The 21,878-nt window shown below is 37.9% G+C and overlaps 1 protein-coding gene across 1 annotated transcript; it reads right to left on the bottom strand.

Moving 5' to 3' along the window:
* Window positions 1–731: 731 nt before the first annotated feature.
* On the bottom strand, window positions 732–5,281 carry LOC132036888 (GDSL esterase/lipase At5g14450-like). The gene is made up of 5 exons (XM_059427295.1): window positions 4,972–5,281; window positions 4,135–4,344; window positions 3,460–3,635; window positions 2,636–2,909; window positions 732–1,308 (listed from the first exon to the last, which is right to left on the bottom strand). Exons 1-5 carry the CDS (start codon window positions 5,228–5,230, stop codon window positions 1,055–1,057), a joined length of 1,173 nt encoding a protein of 390 aa, XP_059283278.1. The 5' UTR covers window positions 5,231–5,281; the 3' UTR covers window positions 732–1,054.
* Between the last annotated feature and the right edge of the window lie 16,597 nt (window positions 5,282–21,878).

The raw sequence follows: 21,878 nt of genomic DNA, 5'->3' as shown, positions 1-21,878 counted from the left end.
GATGTGTTAATTGGGAGTTGAGAAATGTCAGCGGTCACATAGGTACTTTTAATTGATTTAATTTACATATTATATACAAAAAGGGCTATTTTGGGTAAGAAACTAAAAAGTAGGTTAAAATCTGATATAAGTACACCGACCTGTACTTTCTTGTAAATCTCTTTTTTTTTTTTTTTTTTTTTTTTACTTCTCACCACCTTCCAAGAGTAAGTAGTATCACTTTTTTTTTTTTGTCATGTCATTACTTGGAGGACATTAATTTCACTTCGAATGAAGATAGGAGGGTAATAAATCGTTCGTAAAGTTAAAATGTATAAATAACATTTTTGGTCGAATTTAGAGGGTTATTTATGCATTTTCTTTAAAGTTTAACTTTAATAATTACAAATTAAAGTGCATTTTCTTAATATGTTTTTCCTTGCGCCGAGGGTTTATGGGAAACTATCTCTCTATCTCCCAAGGTAGGGTAGGGTACGTACACACTATTCACCCCAAACTCCACTTGTAGGATTACACAGGATATGTTGTTGTAAATATTCTAACTCCGAAAAGAGAATTTTTATTTTGAATAATTAATTAAATCTCAAAAAGGAGTCCTTGATAGCTATATTATCAATTGAAAAGGATTTGTTAGAACAAATGTACAAAACAATGGTTAGTGACTTCACATCTAAAAAGGCTAGAAAAGTAGACTTTAAAAAAAAAATACATTCCTATATGACAATCTTTCCTTTCTTTAAAAAAATTAGGGCCTCACTGTATAGTTTAGCTTTAGGCTCCCGATCTTTTTGAGCCGGCCCAGTTAAAGTGATACTATAGAAACATATCACATGCATGCAACAACAACAGCAACATACCAGGTGTAATGCCACAAAATGTGGTCTGAGGAGGCTAGAGCGTACAGACTTTCCCCCTACCATGAAGGTAGCTGCTTCCAATAAACCCTCGGTAATAACATATCACATGATCATAGTTAAATGATAAATATATGTTTAAAAAATCACTTCTTACATTTATTCATTTGGATATAAAATGGAGGATGCAAGTAAATATTTTAATGGAGCGGATGACAAGCTTTTGTTATGGGGTGGGGAGGGTTGGAAAGGTAGCCATTCATGATGTAATTAGCAATCCAATGGTTAGCAGCTTCAGTATAATGGACGCCATCCCAACTAATGACAGTCGAAGGATCGTCACAAGATCCTGTGTATATTTCTGTTCCATTATTAATTCTCTCTTTTTTCCCACACCAAATATCGTTTCCATTTTCGTGATACCCGCAACAGATCTTGGATGCCTCCTCGAATCCTGTGCACAGACCATTTTTAAGCTTATCATTCTTTAGGAATATACTCCCTCGGTCTCAACATATTTGTCGTCCTTACTACAAATACTTGTCTCAAAATATTTGTCGTTTTATTTACCCAAGATAAAATTAAGTAGCTTTTTTCCATTTTACCCTTGTATTAATTACATCAATGAACTGATTTTGTGAGTTCACATACCAACATTTAAGAAGTTTCATCATTAATGGAGTATTTATTGAGGAGAGAGAACATGATGAAATATGTTAAGAGGGTAAAACAGTCAAAATGTTACCCTTATAAATGTTTTCTTAATGAGCATATAAATAGAAAATGTGACAGATAATTTGAGACGGAGGGAGTAGTTTTTAAACATATTCAACTGCATGTAATAAACACATATTGACAAAGTGGTCTATATCATACAACATTGTTGTTACGGAAAATAGTTGGTGGATTTCGCAGATCAACGTTCTTGTACAGACTAAAGTCATTGCGCAGCGGCAAATAATATTTTAGTGTTTAAAAAGCAAACTAATACTGCCTCAGTCCAAATTCAGGTGATATATTTTTTTTTAGTATGTCCAAAAAATAATGATCTTTATGTATTTAGAAATAATTTAATTTAAAAAAATTTCTTCTTACCCTTAATGAAATGATTTACAGTCACACAAATAGTCATGACTTGTTTTAGACAACAAGTTTCAAAAATCTTTCTTTTTTTCTTAAACTCTGTGTCAAGTCAAAACCAGACAAACAAATTGTTACGGAGGGAGTAGTACATTTTTTTTTACCCACTTTATGTGATGTAGTTATTATTTGGAGAGTCGAGAAAATTCTTTGACCAGATTTTTTTTATATTTTAAAAATATTTTAAATTGTGAATTATTGTAACTTATGTACTTTTTATTTGTTTCTAAATATGTAAAATTTTATTTCAAAAATTTTGAAGATTTTGTGTTTGAATTCATACTGAAAACTAGATAGTTTGATCTTCGTACTCCGAATCGTCTCACATAAAGTAGGATGGAAGAAGTAGTGTCAAGATTTTATATTTGCAAATATTGGTGTCGAGAAATTTTTAGTATTTGCAAATACGAACTTCAATATGTGAAATAATGGTGAAATATCAGAAAACTTGTTTCAGCAACATTTTTGGTGAAATAATGATTTATACTAGCAAAATCTTCAATTTTTAGACAGAACTCTCATTTTCAACTTCAATTTCGTAGGCCATTTATTTCAACTTCATCTACATGTTGTTAGACACATACTTGAAACTAGATATGATTCTGAAAGTTTACAGTTTCAGTATGATTTAATTAGATTACCTTGGTTTTTCGCGTTGCTGATTAACTCATACTTAGCCCTGTACAAATCAACGTAAGTTATTGCAGATTCTTGAAGCTCTATCCTGAGTTTGATAACCATATTGGAGAGTTGTTTGTTGAACTCCAAGGCTATATCATTCTGATCCTTGACACATCCTTGTTCATCCAGATACCCTGGTGCTGGATCTTTAACTTTGACAGTGGCCACAGGCAAGCAGCCAATTGGACCTGTATTATGAATCCAGAAATTCCTAGCTTCTTTTTTGTATAGGTCCTGCAAGACCATAACATGTTTTATAAGTATCTATTTAATGAGTGACTTCTATTAGATTATGATATCACCTAACAATTAATTATAAGTAATTGTAATATAATTGGAATTAGTTACCTAAAATAAAAATATAGGCAACCTACTCATGTAAAAAGTCATTATAAATCTCACTCAGCAGTGATATAAGTTTCATTTAAGATTATCTCAGGGCAATATTATAAAAAAAAAAGTACACGAATTGTTTATATATTTTCATTACCATATAAATCTCTAGCAAAGCTAAAAGAATCCTAGAAATATTTATGTGATACTTTTCGATTCTCGAGAATCAATTTGACCAATTTTTTAAATCAAATTAAATTAGATCAACTTATAATTTTAAAATTAAAAATTTAAATATTCAAAAACTATACAATGCAAATTACTATTAGTTACAATTCCTTTCATGTCAATATGATGAAGAAATTCATTTTAAAATATTGATCAAAGTTGAAATAATTTGAATCTCTAAAAACGAAAAGTGTCACATAAATTAGGACAATCATCAACATACTCGAACTTGTGCGGCAAACTGGTTGATTATGCCCGGTATAGTGGCTCGAATTTGTTCCATGTTTGGCAGCATTCGAAAAGCAGCAGCAATGTCATTCTGCCCTATATCCATAGTGTAAAGTGCCTTTGGGAACTCCTCAGGTATAGCAAGCCTGCTTTTATCTGAGGTTTCTTTGGCTGCAAATTAAAATCCACAACTTTGATACCCATTCAAATTATTTATTTATGAAAAAGGATTAAAAAATGTTATCGACTATATAAACTATCTTAATTATACTTTCTCTTATATTTTGGAGTGATTCATACCCTTGTTCTTCGGTCTCGTATTTACCCTTGACCAAAATTAAACAATGTTCCACAGTGGAGTACAAGTTTAAACCATAGTCAAATAGAAGAGTAAATTTCGACCTTTTTCTCAAGTACGTTGACACGTGGAACCCATATAGGCCGCGTTGAAATTCTGTTAAGATTAAGGGCAAATGCGAAATGATTTTCTTGATCTCAATATATACTAGAGGACAGATATTTCCGATACAACTAGTTGTGGGGGGAAAAAGGGGGGGTGGGGGTGGAGGGGCGCGCTTCATAACAACTTTTATTAAATTTGGAGTTTTTCCTTTAAAAAGGATAAATAAAAACAGGAGGAATGTAATTAGTTGAGAGTGGGACCTCGAACCTTGATTGTAGAAGTAGGTAGTACGTTCTTTAAACTGAGTGAAGTGCTCAACTTGAATATCAAGAGGAAATGGGCTAACACCAGTCACAAACCATGATTCATTTATTCTCCTAATTGTTGCTCCTCCTGTTGCAAAGTTTGCACCATGCCTATAACTTGTTCCCAATGTATCCAGATATGGACTCAAGTGTGGTACTCCAAGGTGCTCAGCTATAAAGCAACAATAAATGAGATAAATTATTTATATCGTCAGTGTATATAAATTAAATCCAAACAAGATAAGCTAGTTGCGCATTTAGATCTAAAAAAGCATGCTTGTTTGTTTTTCTTTTGCGTGTCTTATAACTCATACATAGAGGCGGATTGGATGCAGCCTTTGTCTAGGGATTCAACTAAATCTAGTATTTTCGGACATATATAAAAAGATATCAAAAATTGTAATTAGAAGTGTTAAGTTTTGAAATACGTAATATTAATAGTACAATGAGTCAATGTAATTATTAATAGAGTTAATGAACAAAAACACACCTGAACTATCACTTCTTCGCGAGTTTCACAACTCAAATATCAGTTGTTCCTTTTTCCTACCTGAATCAGCTATCACCATCTATATATTAAAACACACCTCGAAATTGACTAGGTCAACTATCAGTTGGTCCCTTTTTATACCTGAACTATCATCATCTACTCAACTAGGTGTGTTTTAATACATAGATAATAACAGTTCAAGATAAGAAAAGAAAACAGCTAATAGTTAGAAGTATGAAACTCGCGAAAAAATATTGGCATATGTGTTTTTTACCATTATCTCTAATTCATAAGAAGCTCTGTTCTTACCAATGAAGTCAATAATAAGGCGGCCATCGCAGCCCCTTCCAGCAGGCCTATGGAAGTAGGACTCACCGCAGGGTTCTCCCATGGGATAAAATGCAGCTGCCATTCCACCAGTGTCCGAATTGGAGTCGCCAAAGTTGTAAATTGCTGGAAACTCACAGGCTGCTAATGTTGTTGAATCCATAACATTGTCATTGTGAGCAGCTGTTATAGTAAATCCCACTATGGATACAACTAGAGCTCCCAATAATGAATTCATCATGTTTGATATGTACTAATTGTTACTCCACAAGGCAGCTATAAGTCAATTTGTGTTGAAATGCTGCACTTTATTTATAAACAACTTTAGGTACAGTTCATACAGTACTTTAGCTTATACCACCAAATTATAAAGCTATGCGTAAGACTTATCGATAAAAAAAAATAAAAAAAGGACACCTGCGGTAGGTGATGATCAATGTAACAATAGAAAAATGTATCTCCAAACGTATCGGTTTATGTATACATACTGTCCGTTTAATATATGTAAACATACTACCTCAAGCATAGTTGACGTTGTGTCCTAAAATTCAAAATCCATATATTTAAAATCTGGGTAAAGTATATATATATATATATATATATTAAGGAGAAATATTTACGAAACGTGACGATAGTTTTCTATTTACAAAACACAACATTACAAATTCTATACAAAACATCCTTTTTTTAAAATAAAAAAAAAATTAATGTTTTTAAAAAATGTTTTTTTTTAAAAAAAAATTATTATTTTTTAAATATTTTTTTATTTATTTTGAAAAATTATTTTCATAAAAAATATTTTTATTTTTAAAAAAAATATTTTTTTTTCTCTCAAAATTTATGTATGAAATGTGTATATCTCGCTCAAGGCTTAAAAAGCTCGCTCAAAATTTAGTGTATGAAAACAGTATGAAATGTGTATATCTCGTTCAAGGCTTAAAAAATCCGCTCAAAATTGTGTGTATGAAAACGGTATGAAATTTGTATCTCGCTCAAGGCTTAGAATTTCGCTCACATTTTCGTGTATAAAGTTCATGTTAGGTTTCTGTAAAATTAATACAACTACAACAACATTGTATACAACTTTTATACAACATTCAAGACTTAAAATAATCGCTCAAATTTTTGTGTATGAAATGTGTATATCTTGCTCAAGGCTTAAAATTGTAAAATTGCTCATTAATGTAAAATTGTTATAAATCACATAATATAAATGAATAATTATTTAAATACAGTAGTTGAAAAGGTTAATAAAAAACTATGTTTAATTTTAGGTTAATTCAGAGACCTCCATTCATATTTTGCTTCGTACTACTAACCGCCGTTGCGATTAATAATATTACGCTTACCTCCCTTATTTTATTTTATTTTAAGTAATTTTGACTTATTTATTACTCCCTCCGTCCCAATTTGTTTGAAGGTTGACCAGTTTGGGTAGTCAAACAATTTTTTCCTTGACTTAATTTTAAACATAGATTCTTCGAGTATTTTATAATAAAAATTTACATATTCGAAAACTACATAAAAAGTACTAGAAGTCTGCATAATAAAAATTCACAATCTATAAAAAGAGTTAGAAAATCGAATTAAAAGAAAGAATTGTTTGACTCCCCAAATTGGTCAACCTTCAAACAAATTAAGACGGAGGGAATATTAACATAAAATATTTTAATCTGACTAATTTAGCCTTACAAATGAACTCATATGTACGAAAAATAGTTTAAGAATAAAATTAATTACACGACTCGTCTTTGTGGTATGCTGGTATATCGGAGATTGAAGTACGGGAAATCCGGAAATCGTTGAGGAATTGGAAATTTCAGAATTGAAGCCAGAGATGAAGGAAGTGGTGCCCATATTATCCAGACAACCAACGGAATACATCAACATTCGGATGAAGTAGAAATCCTAATTTTTTTAATTGAAAAGGGCTGAATTTTTTTAGAGAAGTACTACTATTACTAAATTCTTTTGTTTAACATATCTTTAATAAATTCCCTGCAAATAAAATTAATTAAACAAAAGGATATACTATTAAAAGTAAATTAATATAAGGGAGGTACAAAGAAATTAATATAAGGGAGATAACCATAATATGATAAATCACAAGGGAGATATGAGCATTTTATGATAGTTCTTTGAAACACGAGGGGGGGGGGGGGAGTGAATTGTAATTCTTTTTGGATTAAGTTAGTCGACTGTTAAGATGGTTAGTCGACTTCCCTACAAAACTCAAATACTGGTTAGCAGACAGATAATAGTAAACAGTATAAAACAGAAAGCAATGAGACACAAAGATTTTGTACTGGTTTGGATCACCGGTGTGGTGCCTATTCCAGTCCCCTTGGGTTACAAGGGTTTCCTTAGAGCCTCAATGGTAAGTTGATTACGAAGGTGGTTCGTTTTGAACCGTAGTTCCTGTTTTGGACAGTTTTCCAATTGTCCCCTAGTGACAGCCTCTACCTATATAGCTATCTATTCTCTCAGTAGTTGATAATGCAACGGATGTTTGCTTTTTGCTATGCCAAGATATAATTGATTCTCCCGGAATTTGACAAGTACCACAGTGTACTTTTTTTTGTCCGTTTTGTCACCGCAAAGTCGACATCCGAATATCCAATAAGCTCAAAATTAGTAGAATGTGGATACCATAGGCCAAAATCTTGAGTTCCAATAAGATAGCGAATGATTCGCTTTACTGCAGTAAGGTACGATTCCTTGGGAGTTGACCGAAATCTGGCGCATTTGCATACACTGAACATTATATCTGGTCGATTGGCCGTAAGTTATAGTAAAGATCCTTTCATAGCACGATAGGTTCTTTCATCGACATCCTTTCGCGGGGCGTCTGTTTCGAGGCTTGTTGAGGGGCTTATAGGTGTTCCAAAAGCTTTTGCCTTTTCCAAACAGAATTTCTTTATAAGTTCCTTGGTGTACTTTGTTTGACTTATGCCATTAGTCGACTGCCTTATTTGCAGTCCTAGGAAGAATGTAAGTTCACCCATCATACTCATTTCAAATTCTCCTTTCATGAGATCAGCAAAATTCTTGCATAAAAGAGGGTCAGAACTTCCAAAAATTAATATCATCAACATATATTTGAGCAATCAAAATGCAATTTGATGATTTTTCTATGAACAGAGTGGTGTCGACTTTCCCTCTTCTAAAGTTGTTATCTAACAAGAAGGAACTAAGTCTCTCATACCAGGCTTTTGGGGCCTGTTTGAGTCCATAAAGAGCCTTAGTTAGCTTAAACACATGATCGGGATAGGAGGAATTTTCAAAACCTGGTGGTTGTTTCACGAAAACTTCTTCCTTAATAAACCCATTTAGGAAAGTACTTTTTACATCCATTTGGAACAATTTGAAATGTTTAAAGGATGCATATGCTAGTAGGATGCGAATAGATTCTAACCTTAGAATGGGAGAAAAAGTTTCATCATAATCGATACCTTCCTGTTGAGAATAGCCTTGGGCTACAAGTCGTGCTTTGTTTCTTATCACTTGCCCAGATTCATTTAGCTTGTTCCTGAAGACCCATTTTGTCCCTATGACAGAGGCATTTTTGGGTCTGAGAACCAACTTCCATACCTGATTTCATTCAAACTGATCAAGTTCTTCCTGCATGGCTGTTATCCATGATTCGTCGTTTATGGCTTCATCAACTTTTTTAGGATCCAGTTGTGATATAAGCGCGACTGCAGTCATCTGCTTGTGAGATGCTCTGGTTTGAATTTTTTCTTTTGGATCTCTAAGAATAAAATCATTTAAAAACTAGCTTCACTTCTCCATTCTCACGGGACGTTTATTTGTTGAGGCTCAGAAGTAGTTTTCTTAACTTTTTCTTGAACAAGATTTCCTTCAATTTCCTGAGTTTGAGATATTTCAGGTGGTGGTACCTCAGTAGTCGACTCGATAGTATCATTAGTTGACTTTGGTGCAAAAGTCTTTTCTCCTGGATCATCATTTACAGCACTTGTGTCTTGGACACTTGGATTAGTGTCAATAAATACAACGTGAATAGATTCTTCAATAGTCATGGTTCTTTTATTGAAGACTCTAAATGATCTACTAATAGGAGCATAGCTGTTACACCTTGAAAAATTCCCCCGTTAGCGTACAGTGAATAGACGAGCGAGGGGTATGACGTATACGGGGTTTGGACAAGTGAGAAATAGTATTTGACGATCCTAATTAAGATTTCCAAAGACATCCGAGTTAAGGAAAGAAAGTTGTTAAGGGAAGTGAGTCGCAAGTCGAGCGTAACGAACAAGAATTTCGAGTATTGAGTTAATGATGTCTTAATGACCCATTGAGGAAGAGTTATAACGTCCCTTAGAATGGTATTGAAGTAAGGAACAAGTGTTAAGAAGGTTCCATAAGGATCGGAGATCAAACGAGTCGTCGAAACAACTCTCGGAAAACTGGGCAAACATACGGCCAGACATACTGGCCGTATAAGATCTACGGACCGTATGTCCAGCCGTAGATCCATCCCAGCGTGTCATGATTCACTGGACCAAATATACGGTTCAACATGCGGTCAGTAGATTTTATACGGACCGTATGTTGGTCCGTATATCTTGGTTGGGCTGAATTGGGTTTTTATATAAGGGACCATTTTTCATTTCCATTTCATTTCATCTCATACCTCCACACTTCAAGAAAGCTCTAGAAAGTTCCAAACACTTCATCCATGAGAAATCCATAGAAATCAAGGATCAACAACAAGAATTAAGGTGAATCAAGTGAAGGAAACCCATTAAAAGTCATCCAAGTCAAGAAATCCCAAGGGAGATAAAGTAGGGTTTTGGTGCTAAGGGTGAATCACCATTCCAAGCTTATTCCTCTATCATCTAAGGTAAGTTTCATGACCTTTTCATACTTTTTGAAGTATTAACAAGTTGAAACACATGGATTGTAGAAGTGTATAGCAAATGGGTCATCAAATGTGTGAATAGTGTTGCTAGTGAGTAGTAGTTGAATTGAATCATGGAAATGGATATGTTGATGTTATGAATGCATTATAAATGACCTATAGAACATGAAATAAGTATTGGATATGAAAGAATACGACGATGGACTTTTAGTCATGAATATGGAGAATGAAGTAGAAGCTGTGAAATGCGAATTATGTAAATGAATGACAATTGTTGTTAGTGATGTCGTGATGATTGTTATGAATGTTGGGAGTTGATATGGAATATGGCGGAAAGTAGTATAAACAAAGGAAATGCTGCCCAAATTTCTCTAGCTCTAGTAAGTACGTTTTCATGATTAGTTAGCTAATGACGATACGAATTCTCTTGAAGGTATAAACAAGTGCACTCAAGGAGAACGAGCAAACGATAGAATAGTAAACGACAAAGGTATGTGAGGCTAATCCTTTCTTCTAAGGCATGAGTCTATATGGCATGAATTTCCTCTTTCATTACAAATGTCCAATCTTCAAGAAGGCTACGAGCCATTATGCACGAATAGCCATACGAGATAAGAGATGTTATGATTATGGTAATGTTAATGACAAGCTAAGTCTAGAGATGCTATAGTCTATGATACGATGCTCCTATTAAGCTGATGAAGCTATCCATAGTTCAGTGATGTTGATCATCACATACACTCACCTTATGCTCGTTCCTTCAAGGTGAGGCAGAATACTTATGAATGCTCATAATAACATCGGGGGTCCACGACCTTACGTCACCCCGATAAAGTATGATCATATATGAGTCCCTATGCATGTATTGCTATAAGTATGTTATGATGAGCACATTATGATAAGCATGTATGATAAGTATACTATGATGAGCATGATATGATGAGCACATGATGAGATTACACCGCGCCTAGTTGGCGGGCGATCGCCGCCAGGCGGGCGGCTATACACCATGGCCAAATGGCATGGGCGAGACACCATATAGTGGGCGGCATAAAATGATACCCCGGACGCGGGAGGCCTGGACGCAGGCTAATATTATTGCTAATGCTAATGATTATCACACCGTACCTATATGGTCGGGCAGTTTACATATTTATGCACATATGACATGATGATGATTATGAGAGTAAGCCAGCATGTATTACTTCCCTTATGATTTAGTCAGTGACAGATTGCTCCTTATCGATGCCTCCTTATTTTATTGACATTTTATTATTGTTTATACCTTGCATACTCGGTACAATATTCGTCGACGTCCTTTCTTCGGACGTCGTGTTCATGCCCACGGGTAGACGGGGAGGTGATCCGGACTCATGGGAGCTGGGTGATTAGGGAGCACTCCATTTTTCCGGAGGTGCCACATTATTCTTTTGGTGTATGTATATGTATATATCCATGATTGGGCATGGTGGGGTCCTGTCCCGCCCATATGTCTAGTACTCTAGTAGAGGCTCGTAGATACACATGTGTGGGTAGTATGGTCCCATGGTCTGTATGTATATGCATGTATATATTATTTTGATAGCCGAAGGGCTTATGTCTATAAAAGTAAATATGTTTTAAATGATGATAGTTTTATATGATTATGAGCATATAGTATGAATGAGAGCAGATAAGTAACAGCATAAGCGGTGTTCGGTGGGTAGCCCGGATACCCGTCATGGCCCGTAGTTCGGGTCGTGGAAAGTGGTATCAGACGGTTCGGTCCTAGGAAGTGTCTACGAGCCGTGTCTAGTAGAGTCTTGTTTATGGTGTGTTGCGCGCCACGCTAATAAATAGGAGGCTACAGGACATTTAGGAAAGATGACCATCTTTCTTCATATGAAATCGTGCGTTAAAGCCGAGTATAAGATTTAACCCTCCCTAATGAGTATGTTGTGATTTCAGAATGCCGCCAAAAGGAAAAGCTAAAGCTGCCCCGAGGGGCAAGACTACAACAAAGAGGCGACCAGAAAGAGAGCCGCCCATGAATGCAAATGAGGATGAATCACATCATGAGGCTTTATCTAATGCCTCCACTACTCCGCCTGTTACGGAAGAGCAAGAAGGGGCTTCAGCTTCAGCTCCTATGCCTCTATTTCCTCCACCGGCTACATCGGGTCAACAAGTGACCGAGGCTATTAATTTATTGACGCAGTTGGTTGCCGCTCAGGCACAAAGGCAAAATGCGGGCCCGAGTGATCGTTCAGCTAGTACTAGAGCCCCTGATTATGAGCCTAAATCCTCCGGAATTCTTTGGGTCAAAGCCGGATGAAGACCCGCAAGGCTTTGTGGATGAGATGCTAAGAACGTTGCGGATTATACATGCTTCTGAGAACGAATCGGTGGAGTTAGCATCATATAGACTCCGAGACGTGGCGGTATTATGGTATAATAATTGGATAGCGTCGAGGCAAGAAAATGCACCTCCTCCCGTGTGGCAGGAATTTGTTGATGCTTTCATCCGTCATTATTTGCCGCCCGAGGTCGGCCGAGCTAGAGCGGATAGATTTCTGAATTTGAAGCAGGGTAATATGAGCGCCCGGGAGTATAGCCTTCAATTTAATTCTTTGGCTAGATATGCTCCTACTATGGTAGCCGACATGGGCGACAGGGTGCACTTATTTGTGAGTGGCTTAGGGCCACATTTATTCAAAGACTGCTTGACGGCTTCATTGCAATACGGGATGGATATTTCCCGCATTCAAGCCCATGCCCAAAATCTTGAAGGACAATAACCTCCGCAAGGGGGCGATCGTGATGTTGATAGAGGGCAAAGCAAAGGGCGGATCCGTGGGCACGGGGTAGTGATTATAGAGGGGGATCGAGACAGACATATTCTAGGCACTCAGGCCAGTCAGTGACGAGTGCACCTCCCCGGTTTACAGGCAGAGGATTTGATCGCTCTTTTCATTCAGGACAGGGCCAGAGTTCGAAGGGCCCAAGTTCTCAGTTTGGGGGAGATTACGATCGGGAGGAGACCTCCAATACCGCGATGCGGCCCAGTGTGGTAGATTACATTCGGACGGTGCCGCCGGGGGTCGGACGCTTGTTATGCTTGTGGTCGGATGGGGCATATGATGAGATTGCCCGTCGATGATTGGCAGAGCTAGGACTCAACCCACAGGATCGGCAGCAAGATCCTCTTCAGCACGCCTTACATGGCAAACTCCCCAGACTCCAGCGCGCCGAGGTAGAGGCCGAGGGGGAGCATCTACTTCAGGTGCCACACAACACCGCTTATATGCTTTAGCCGGATGACAGGATCTTGAGTCGTCTCCAGATGTGGTTACAGGTACATTGACTGTGTTTTCTCATGATGTGTATGCATTGATAGATCCGGGTTCCACGTTATCATATATTACCCCTATGTTGCTAACCGTATTGGGGTGAAACCCGAGCCGATCAAACCTTTCGAGGTATCCACTCCGGTTGGTGATCCCGTGATAGCTAAGCAAGTGTATAAAGATTGCATAATTGTGATATGTGATCGCCAAACCAAAGCCGATTTAGTTGAGCTAGAAATGCTAGACTTTGATGTTATAATGGGTATGGATTGGTTGGCCTCATGCTATGCTAATGTTGATTGCCGAATGAAATTAGTTCGATTCCAATTTCCGGGAGAGCCCGTGCTTAAATGGAAAGGTAATACGGCAACTCCAATGGGTAGGTTTATTTCCTACCTTAAAGCAAAAAAGATGATCGCCAAGGGCTATATTTATCATTTAGTCCGAGTTCATGATACCGAGGCAACATCGCCAACTTTCCAATCCTTTCCGATAGTAAATGAATTTTCGGATGTATTTCCAGATGAACTTCCAGGCCTTTCTCCAGAAAGGGAAATTGACTTCGCCATTGATGTGTTGCCGGACACCAAGCCTATTTCTATTCCTCCTTATCGAATGGCTCCGGCAGAATTAAAAGAATTAAAGGCTCAGTTGAAATATTTGCTCGAAAAGGGGTTCATTAGACCCAGTTCATCACCGTGGGGAGCACCAGTCCTATTTGTGAGAAAGAAAGATGGCTCCCTACGAATGTGTATTGATTATAGACAGCTGAATAAGGTGACGATAAAGAACAGATATCCTCTTCGAAGAATTGATGATTTATTTGATCAACTGCAAGGTGCCAAGTGGTTTTCCAAAATAAATCTGAGATCGGGTTATCATCAAGTGAGAGTCAGAGAAGAAGACATTCCTAAGACAGCTTTCAGGACAAGATATGGCCATTATGAATTTCGAGTGATGTCGTTTGGGCCGACTCAATGCTCCGCGGTGTTCATGAATTTAATGAATAATGTATTCGAGCCTCTCTTGGATTTGTTTGTGATAGTCTTCATTGACGATATTCTAGTGTATTCTCGCACAGAATCAGAACATGCAGATCACCTACGTATTGTCCTTGGAATTCTCCGTACTCGGGAGTTGTATGCAAAATTTTCAAAGTGCGAGTTTTGGCTAAACTCTGTGACATTCTTGGGCCATGTTATTTCAGATGATAGCATTAGAGTTGATACTCAGAAAATAGAGGCTGTGAAGACTTGGCCAAGGCCTACGACGCCTACAGAAGTTCATAATTATCTGGGTTTGGCAGGTTATTACAGGAGATTCGTAGAAGGCTTTTCATCTATTTCAGCCCCATTGACGAAGTTAACCCAGAAGTCAGCAAAATTTCAGTGAAATGACGCTTGTAAGCGTAACTTCCAAGAGTTGAAGGACAGGTTGACCTCAGCCCCAGTCTTAACACTTCCAGAAGGGACGGATGGCTATGTTGTGTATTGTGATGCTTCCGGTGTTGGGTTAGGATGTGTATTAATACAGCATGAAAAAGTCATTGCTTATGCTTCAAGGCAGCTGCGAAGACATGAAAAGAATTACCCAACTCACGATTTTGAGTTGGCTGCAGTTATTCATGCCTTGAAAATGTGGAGACATTATTTGTATGGCGTGCATATCAATATCTATACAGATCATAAAAGCCTCCAATATATTTTCAAACAGAAGGAGTTAAATCTGCGGCAGCGGCGGTGGTTAGAACTATTGAAAGATTATGATGTGAATATCTTATACCATCCCGGAAAGGCAAATGTAGTAGCGGATGCGCTTAGTCGCCAATCTATGGGTAGCCTATGTGAAGTGCCTTTGGAGAAGAAAGAAATGATTCGTGAGCTCCATCAACTAGCTAGCCTTGGAGTGCGCATAATTGATTCAGGCAATGCAGGAGTCGGTGTTAACAATCCCACAGTTTCATCCTTGGATGCGGAAATAAAAGAGCGTCAATACGAGGACCCCAAATTGAAGTATTATAAAGGTGTGAAATTTTCAAAAGAAAAGTGACCATTTGAAGTCTCGGTAGATGGGGTTCTCAGGTATCAGAATAGGTTATGTGTTTCGGATGTGGCGGAACTACACCGCTGAATTCTAGAAGAAGCTCATTACTCACGGTATTCTATTCATCCGGGAACGACAAAGATGTACCATGATCTTAAATTAATGTATTGGTGGGATGGCATGAAAAGGGACATAGCAGAACTTGTAGCCAAATGTCCGAATTGTCAGCAAGTAAAGGTAGAACATCAAAAGCCAGGAGGATTATTGCAAGCAATGGAAATCCCTACATAGAAATGGGAAGTGATTAATATGGACTTTATTGTAGGATTGCCCCGCTCTCGAGGCAAGCACGATTCCATATGGGTGATTGTGGATAGATTGACGAAAGCAGCTCATTTTCTCCCAGTCAGAACTACATATTCAGCTGAAGATTATGCAAGGTTATATCTTAAGGAGATTGGAAGGCTTCATGGTATTCCAATATCTATCATCACAGAACGAGGGGCACGAGTTCACAGCTAAGTTCGGAAATTCTTTCAAGAAGGTCTAGGTACTCAAGTAAGGCTCAAAGCACGCATTTCACCCGCAAACTGACGGACAAGCCGAGCGTACTATACAGACCTTGGAGGATATGCTAAGGGCATGTGTATTAGATTTTGGCGGTAGTTGGGATGACCACTTACCCCTAATTGAATTTTCCTACAACAATAGCTACCATTCCAGTATCCAAATGGCTCCGTATGAAGCTCTATATTGAAGGAAATGTAGATCTCCAATTGGATGGTTTGATGTCGGAGAAGTGCAATTGATAGGCCCCGAGCTGATTCAGCAAGCAGTAGAAAAAGTCAAGGTGATACGAGATCGATTGTCAACAGCCCAAAGTCATCAAAAGTCATATGCGGATAACCGCCGGCGAGATCTAGAATTTCAAGTTAATGATTGGGTGTTCTTGAAAGTATCACCGATGAGAGGGGTGATGAGATTTGGTAAGAAAGAAAAGCTAAGTCCTCGATACATCGGACCCTACAAAATCATCCGCAAGGTGGGCCAAGTGGCGTATGAGTTAGAATTGCCTTCAGAGCTTGAATTAGTTTATCCAGTATTGCACGTCTCTATGCTCCGCAAATGTGTGGGAGATCCCACAAAGATCGTGCTAATAGATGATGTTCAGATAACAGAAAAGTTAGCTTATGAAGAAGTGCCTATTGCCATACTAGACAGGCAAGTGCGAAGACTTCGGAACAAGGAAATAGCTTCAGTGAAAGTCTTATGGTGAAATAACAATCGAGAAGAAATGACTTGGGAAGCAGAAGGGAGGATGAAATCCACATACGCGCATTTATTTCATCCCTCAGAAGAAATCTATGATGAAACCTCGAAATGATAAGGTATGTGTGCTTTAACTTTTATGTATATGGGTCGTGTGTGGCCAATATATATTGCTAGTGTGTTGTGGCCCTGTAAGGCAATGATATTATGGGTTGTTGTGACAGGATGATATCGCCATATTACAGGGGAAACTCTAGCGAAATTTTTCTAGAATCCCCGACGACTTAACATTCGAGGACGAATGTTCCAAAAGGGGGGAAGAATGTTACACCTCGAAAAATTTCCCCATTAGCATACAGTGAATAGACGAGCGAGGGGTATGAAGTATACGGGTTTTGGACAATTGAGAAATAGTATTTGACGATCCTAATTAAGATTTCCAAAGACATCCGAGTTAAGGAAAGAAAGTTGTTAAGGGAAGTGAGTCGCAAGTCGAGCGTAACGAACAAGAATTTTGAGTATTGAGTTAATGATGTCTTAAGGACCTGTTGAGGAAGAGTTATAGAGCCCCTTATAATGGTATTGAAGTAAGGAACAACTGTTAAGAAGGTTCCATAAGGATCGGAGATCAAACGAGTCGTCGAAACAACTCTTGAAAAACTGGGCAAACATACGGCCGGACATGCGTCGTATAAGATCTACGGACCGTATGTCCAGCCGTAGATCCAGCCCAGCGTGTCATGATTCACTGGACCAAATATACGGTTCAACATACGGTCAGTAGATTTTATACGGACCGTATGTTGGTCCGTATAACTTGGTCGGGCTGAAATGGGTTTTTATATAAGGGACCATTTTTCATTTCCATTTCATTTCATCTCATACCTCCACACTTCAAGAAAGCTCTAGAGAGTTCCAAACACTTCATCCATGAGAAATCCATAGAAATCAAGGATCAACAACAAGAATTAAGGTGAATCAAGTGAAGGAAACCCATTAAAAGTCATCCAAGTCAAGAAATCCCAAGGGAGATAAAGTAGGGTTTTGGTGCTAAGGGTGAATCACCATTCCAAGCTTATTCCTCTATCATCTAAGGTAAGTTTCATGACCTTTTCATACTTTTTGAAGTATTAATAAGTTGAAACACATGGATTCTAGAAGTGTATAGCAAATGGGTCATCAAATGTGTGAATAGTATTGCTAGTGAGTAGTAGTTGAATTGAATCATGGAAATGGATATTTTGATGTTATGAATGCATTATAAATGACCTACAGAACATGAAATAAGTATTGGATATGAATGAATACGACGATGGACTTTTAGTCATGAATATGGAGAATTGAAGTAGAATTGTGAAATGCGAATTATGTAAATGAATGACAATTGTTGTTAGTGATGTCGTGATGATTGTTATGAATGTTGGGAGTTGAGATGGAATATGGCGGAAAGTAGCATAAACAAAGGAAATGCTGCCCAAATTTCTCTAGCTCTAGTAAGTACGTTTTCATGATTAGTTAGCTAATGACGATACGAATTCTCTTGAAGGTATAAACAAGTGCACTCAAGGAGAACGAGCAAACGATAGAATAGTAAACGACAAAGGTATGTGAGGCTAATCCTTTCTTCTAAGGCATGAGTCTATATGGCATGAATTTCCTCTTTCATTACAAATGTCCTATCTTCAAGAAGGCTACGAGCCATTATGTATGAATAGCCATACGAGATAAGAGATGTTATGATTATGGTAATGTTAATGACAAGCTAAGTCTAGAGATGCTATAGTCTATGATACGATGCTCCTATTAAGCTGATGTAGCTATCCATAGTTCAGTGATGTTGATCATCACATACACTCACTTTATGCTCATTCCTTCAAGTTGAGGCAGAATACTTATGAATGCTCATAATAACATCGGGGGTCCACGACCTTACGTCACCCCGATAAAGTATGATCATCTATGAGTCCCTATGCATGTATTGCTATAAGTATGTTATGATGCGCACATTATGATAAGCATGTATGATAAGTATACTATGATGAGCATGATATGATGAGCACATAATGAGATTACACCACGCCTTGTTGGCCGGGCAGTCACCGCCAAGGCGGGCAGCTATACACCATGGCCAAATGGCATAGGCAGACACCACTAGTGGGCGGCATGAAATGATACCCCGGACGCGGGAGGCCTGGACGCAGGCTAATATTATTGCTAATGCTAATGATTATCACACCGTACCTATATGGTCGGGCAGTTTACACATTTATGCACATATGACATGATGATGATTATGAGAGTAAGCCGGCGATGTATTACTTCCCCTTATGATTTAGTCAGTGACAGATTGCTCCTTATCGATGCCTCCTTATTTTATTGACATCTTATTATTGTTTATGCCTTGCATACTCAGTAGAATATTCGTACTGACGTCCTTTCTTCGGACGTTGTGTTCATGCCCACAGGTAGACAGGGAGGTGATCCAGACTCATAGGAGCTAGCAGCTGATTAGGGAGCACTCCATTTTTCGGAGGTGCCACAGATTATTCTTTTGGTGTATGTATATGTATATATCCATGATTGGGCATGGCGGGGTCCTGTCCCGCCCATATGTCTAGTACTCTAGTAGAGGCTCGTAGATACGCATGTGTGGGTAGTATGGTCCCATGGTCTGTATGTATATGCATGTATATATTATTTTGATAGCCGAAGGGCTTATGTCTATAAAAGTAAATATGTTTTAAATGATGATAGTTTTATATGATTATGAGCATATAGTATGAATGAGAGCAGATAAGTAACAGCATAAGTGGTGTTCGGTGGGTAGCCCGGATACCCGTCATGGCCCGTAGTTCGGGTCGTGACAATAGCCCATAAAAATACCTTCATCACTGCGAGGATCAAATTTACCAAGACTCTCCTTCCCGTTATTGTGAATGATGCACTTGCATCCAAATGGATTAAAGTAGCTTATGTTTGGTCGCTTACCTCTCTGGAGCTCATAAGGTGTCTTCTTCAGAAATGGCCTTATCAGACAACGATTTAAAATGTGGCAAGCGTATTGCATCGCTTGACCCAAAAGTGATCGGGCAGTCCTTGTTCGAGAAGCATTGTTCTAGCAATATCCTGAAGTGATCTATTCTTTCTTTCAACAACTCCATTCTGTTGAGGAGTTCTTGATGAAGAAAAAGTTTTTGTGTAGCCTTGTTGAGCGCAGAATTCTTCAAATGATTTATTTTCGAATTCCTTTCCATGATCACTATGAATGGTTGAGATAAAATATCCCTTTTCTTGTTGTACTCTTCTGCAAAAGATCTCAAATTGAGTGAAAGCTTCATCTTTGTGAGTTAAAAACATAACCCACGTAAATCTTGAATAATCATCTACAAAGGCAAAAGCATATTTCTTTCCACCTATACTAGCAGTCCTAGTAGGGCCAAATAAATCCATATGCAAAAGTTGAAGAGGCTTAGTGGTGTTGGTTTAAAAGATGAACGAGTCTATTTTCCTAATTGACATACATCACATATATGATCTTTTGAAAAGTTTAGTTTAGGAAGTCCAAGGACCAAATCATGTTTAGAAAGTTTCTCAAGAATATGCATACTAGCATGTCCTAGTTTTCTATGGGACAGCCAAGGATCACTGACTATGGATGCAAGACAAGTGAGAGTAGGTAAATCAGACATAAATATTATCTACTTTGTCACCAATAATGATAAGGTTCCTTGTTGTATGACTCAATGTGCATTTGATAGCATCAAATAGAACATTGAATCCTGTATCACATAGTTGACTGATGCTTAATAGATTATGTTTCAGTCCATTCACCAGATACACTTCCACTAGATCACATGAAGGACTAAGAGTGATGCATCCTATTCCCACAATATCTCCTTTCTCATTGTCACCAAATCTAATCTAACCACCATCTATCTTTTTTACTAATTTGAAATTCTCTCTTTTGCCCGTCATATGTCTGGAACACCCACTGTCAATTACCCACATATCCTTTTTAAAAGTCTTCTTGGGTTTTTCCTGCAAGACAAAGAATTTAGTTTCTCTTAGGTACCCAAGTTGTCTTGGGTCCTGGAGGGTTAGTGGTTTCTAGCCCAACACTAGTGATTTCGGGCTTCTAAATCCATTTTCCTGATCTGGTATTCTTGTTCTTGCAATTAAAAGATTTATGACCCATTTTTCCACAAGTATAGCATGAGAAGGTTTTTGGAAATGTATTTGAAGTAGAATAGAATTCAGTTGATGAAAAATCATTATTCGACTGGTTTCTTCCAAATCTAGAGTTAGTATCAAAAGGAATTCTATTCGATCTGACTGGTTTCTTTCAACATAGGCTTTTTCTAAAGCAAAATGTGGTTGGGACGTATTCTGGTCCGTTTAAAAGAATTACGAATTCGCCGCTCATATATGCTTTCTCGAAATAAAAATTTCCCAAATAAGGATGATGCTTCTTACGAATGACATGGAAGGTATCTCTTAAACTTTAATCCAACATAATAGATTTACCCTATCGGTATCATGATAAGCATGTATGATAAGTATACTATGATGAGCATGATATGATGAGCACATAATGAGATTACACCACGCCTTGTTGGCCGGGCAGTCACCGCCAAGGCGGGCAGCTATACACCATGGCCAAATGGCATGGCGGACACCACTAGTGGGCGGCATGAAATGATACCCCGGACGCGGGAGGCCTGGACGCAGGCTAATATTATTGCTAATGCTAATGATTATCACACCGTACCTATATGGTCGGGCAGTTTACACATTTATGCACATATGACATGATGATGATTATGAGAGTAAGCCAGCATGTATTACTTCCCTTATGATTTAGTCAGTGACAGATTGCTCCTTATCGATGCCTCCTTATTTTATTGACATCTTATTATTGTTTATGCCTTGCATACTCAGTAGAATATTCGTACTGACGTCCTTTCTTCGGACGTTGTGTTCATGCCGTAGTGACGGGGAGGTGATCCAGACTCATAGGAGCTAGCAGCTGATTAGGGAGCACTCCATTTTTCGGAGGTGCCACAGATTATTCTTTTGGTGTATGTATATGTATATATCCATGATTGGGCATGGCGGGGTCCTGTCCCGCCCATATGTCTAGTACTCTAGTAGAGGCTCGTAGATACACATGTGTGGGTAGTATGGTCCCATGGTCTGTATGTATATGCATGTATATATTATTTTGATAGCCGAAGGGCTTATGTCTATAAAAGTAAATATGTTTTAAATGATGATAGTTTTATATGATTATGAGCATATAGTATGAATGAGAGCAGATAAGTAACAAGATAAGCGGTGTTCGGTGGGTAGCCGGATACCGTCATGGCCGTAGT

This window comes from Lycium ferocissimum, chromosome 11 (assembly GCF_029784015.1).
Source record: "Lycium ferocissimum isolate CSIRO_LF1 chromosome 11, AGI_CSIRO_Lferr_CH_V1, whole genome shotgun sequence".
Classification (NCBI taxonomy): Eukaryota; Viridiplantae; Streptophyta; class Magnoliopsida; order Solanales; family Solanaceae; genus Lycium; species Lycium ferocissimum.
This window is presented reverse-complemented; position numbering and strand designations above follow the sequence as displayed.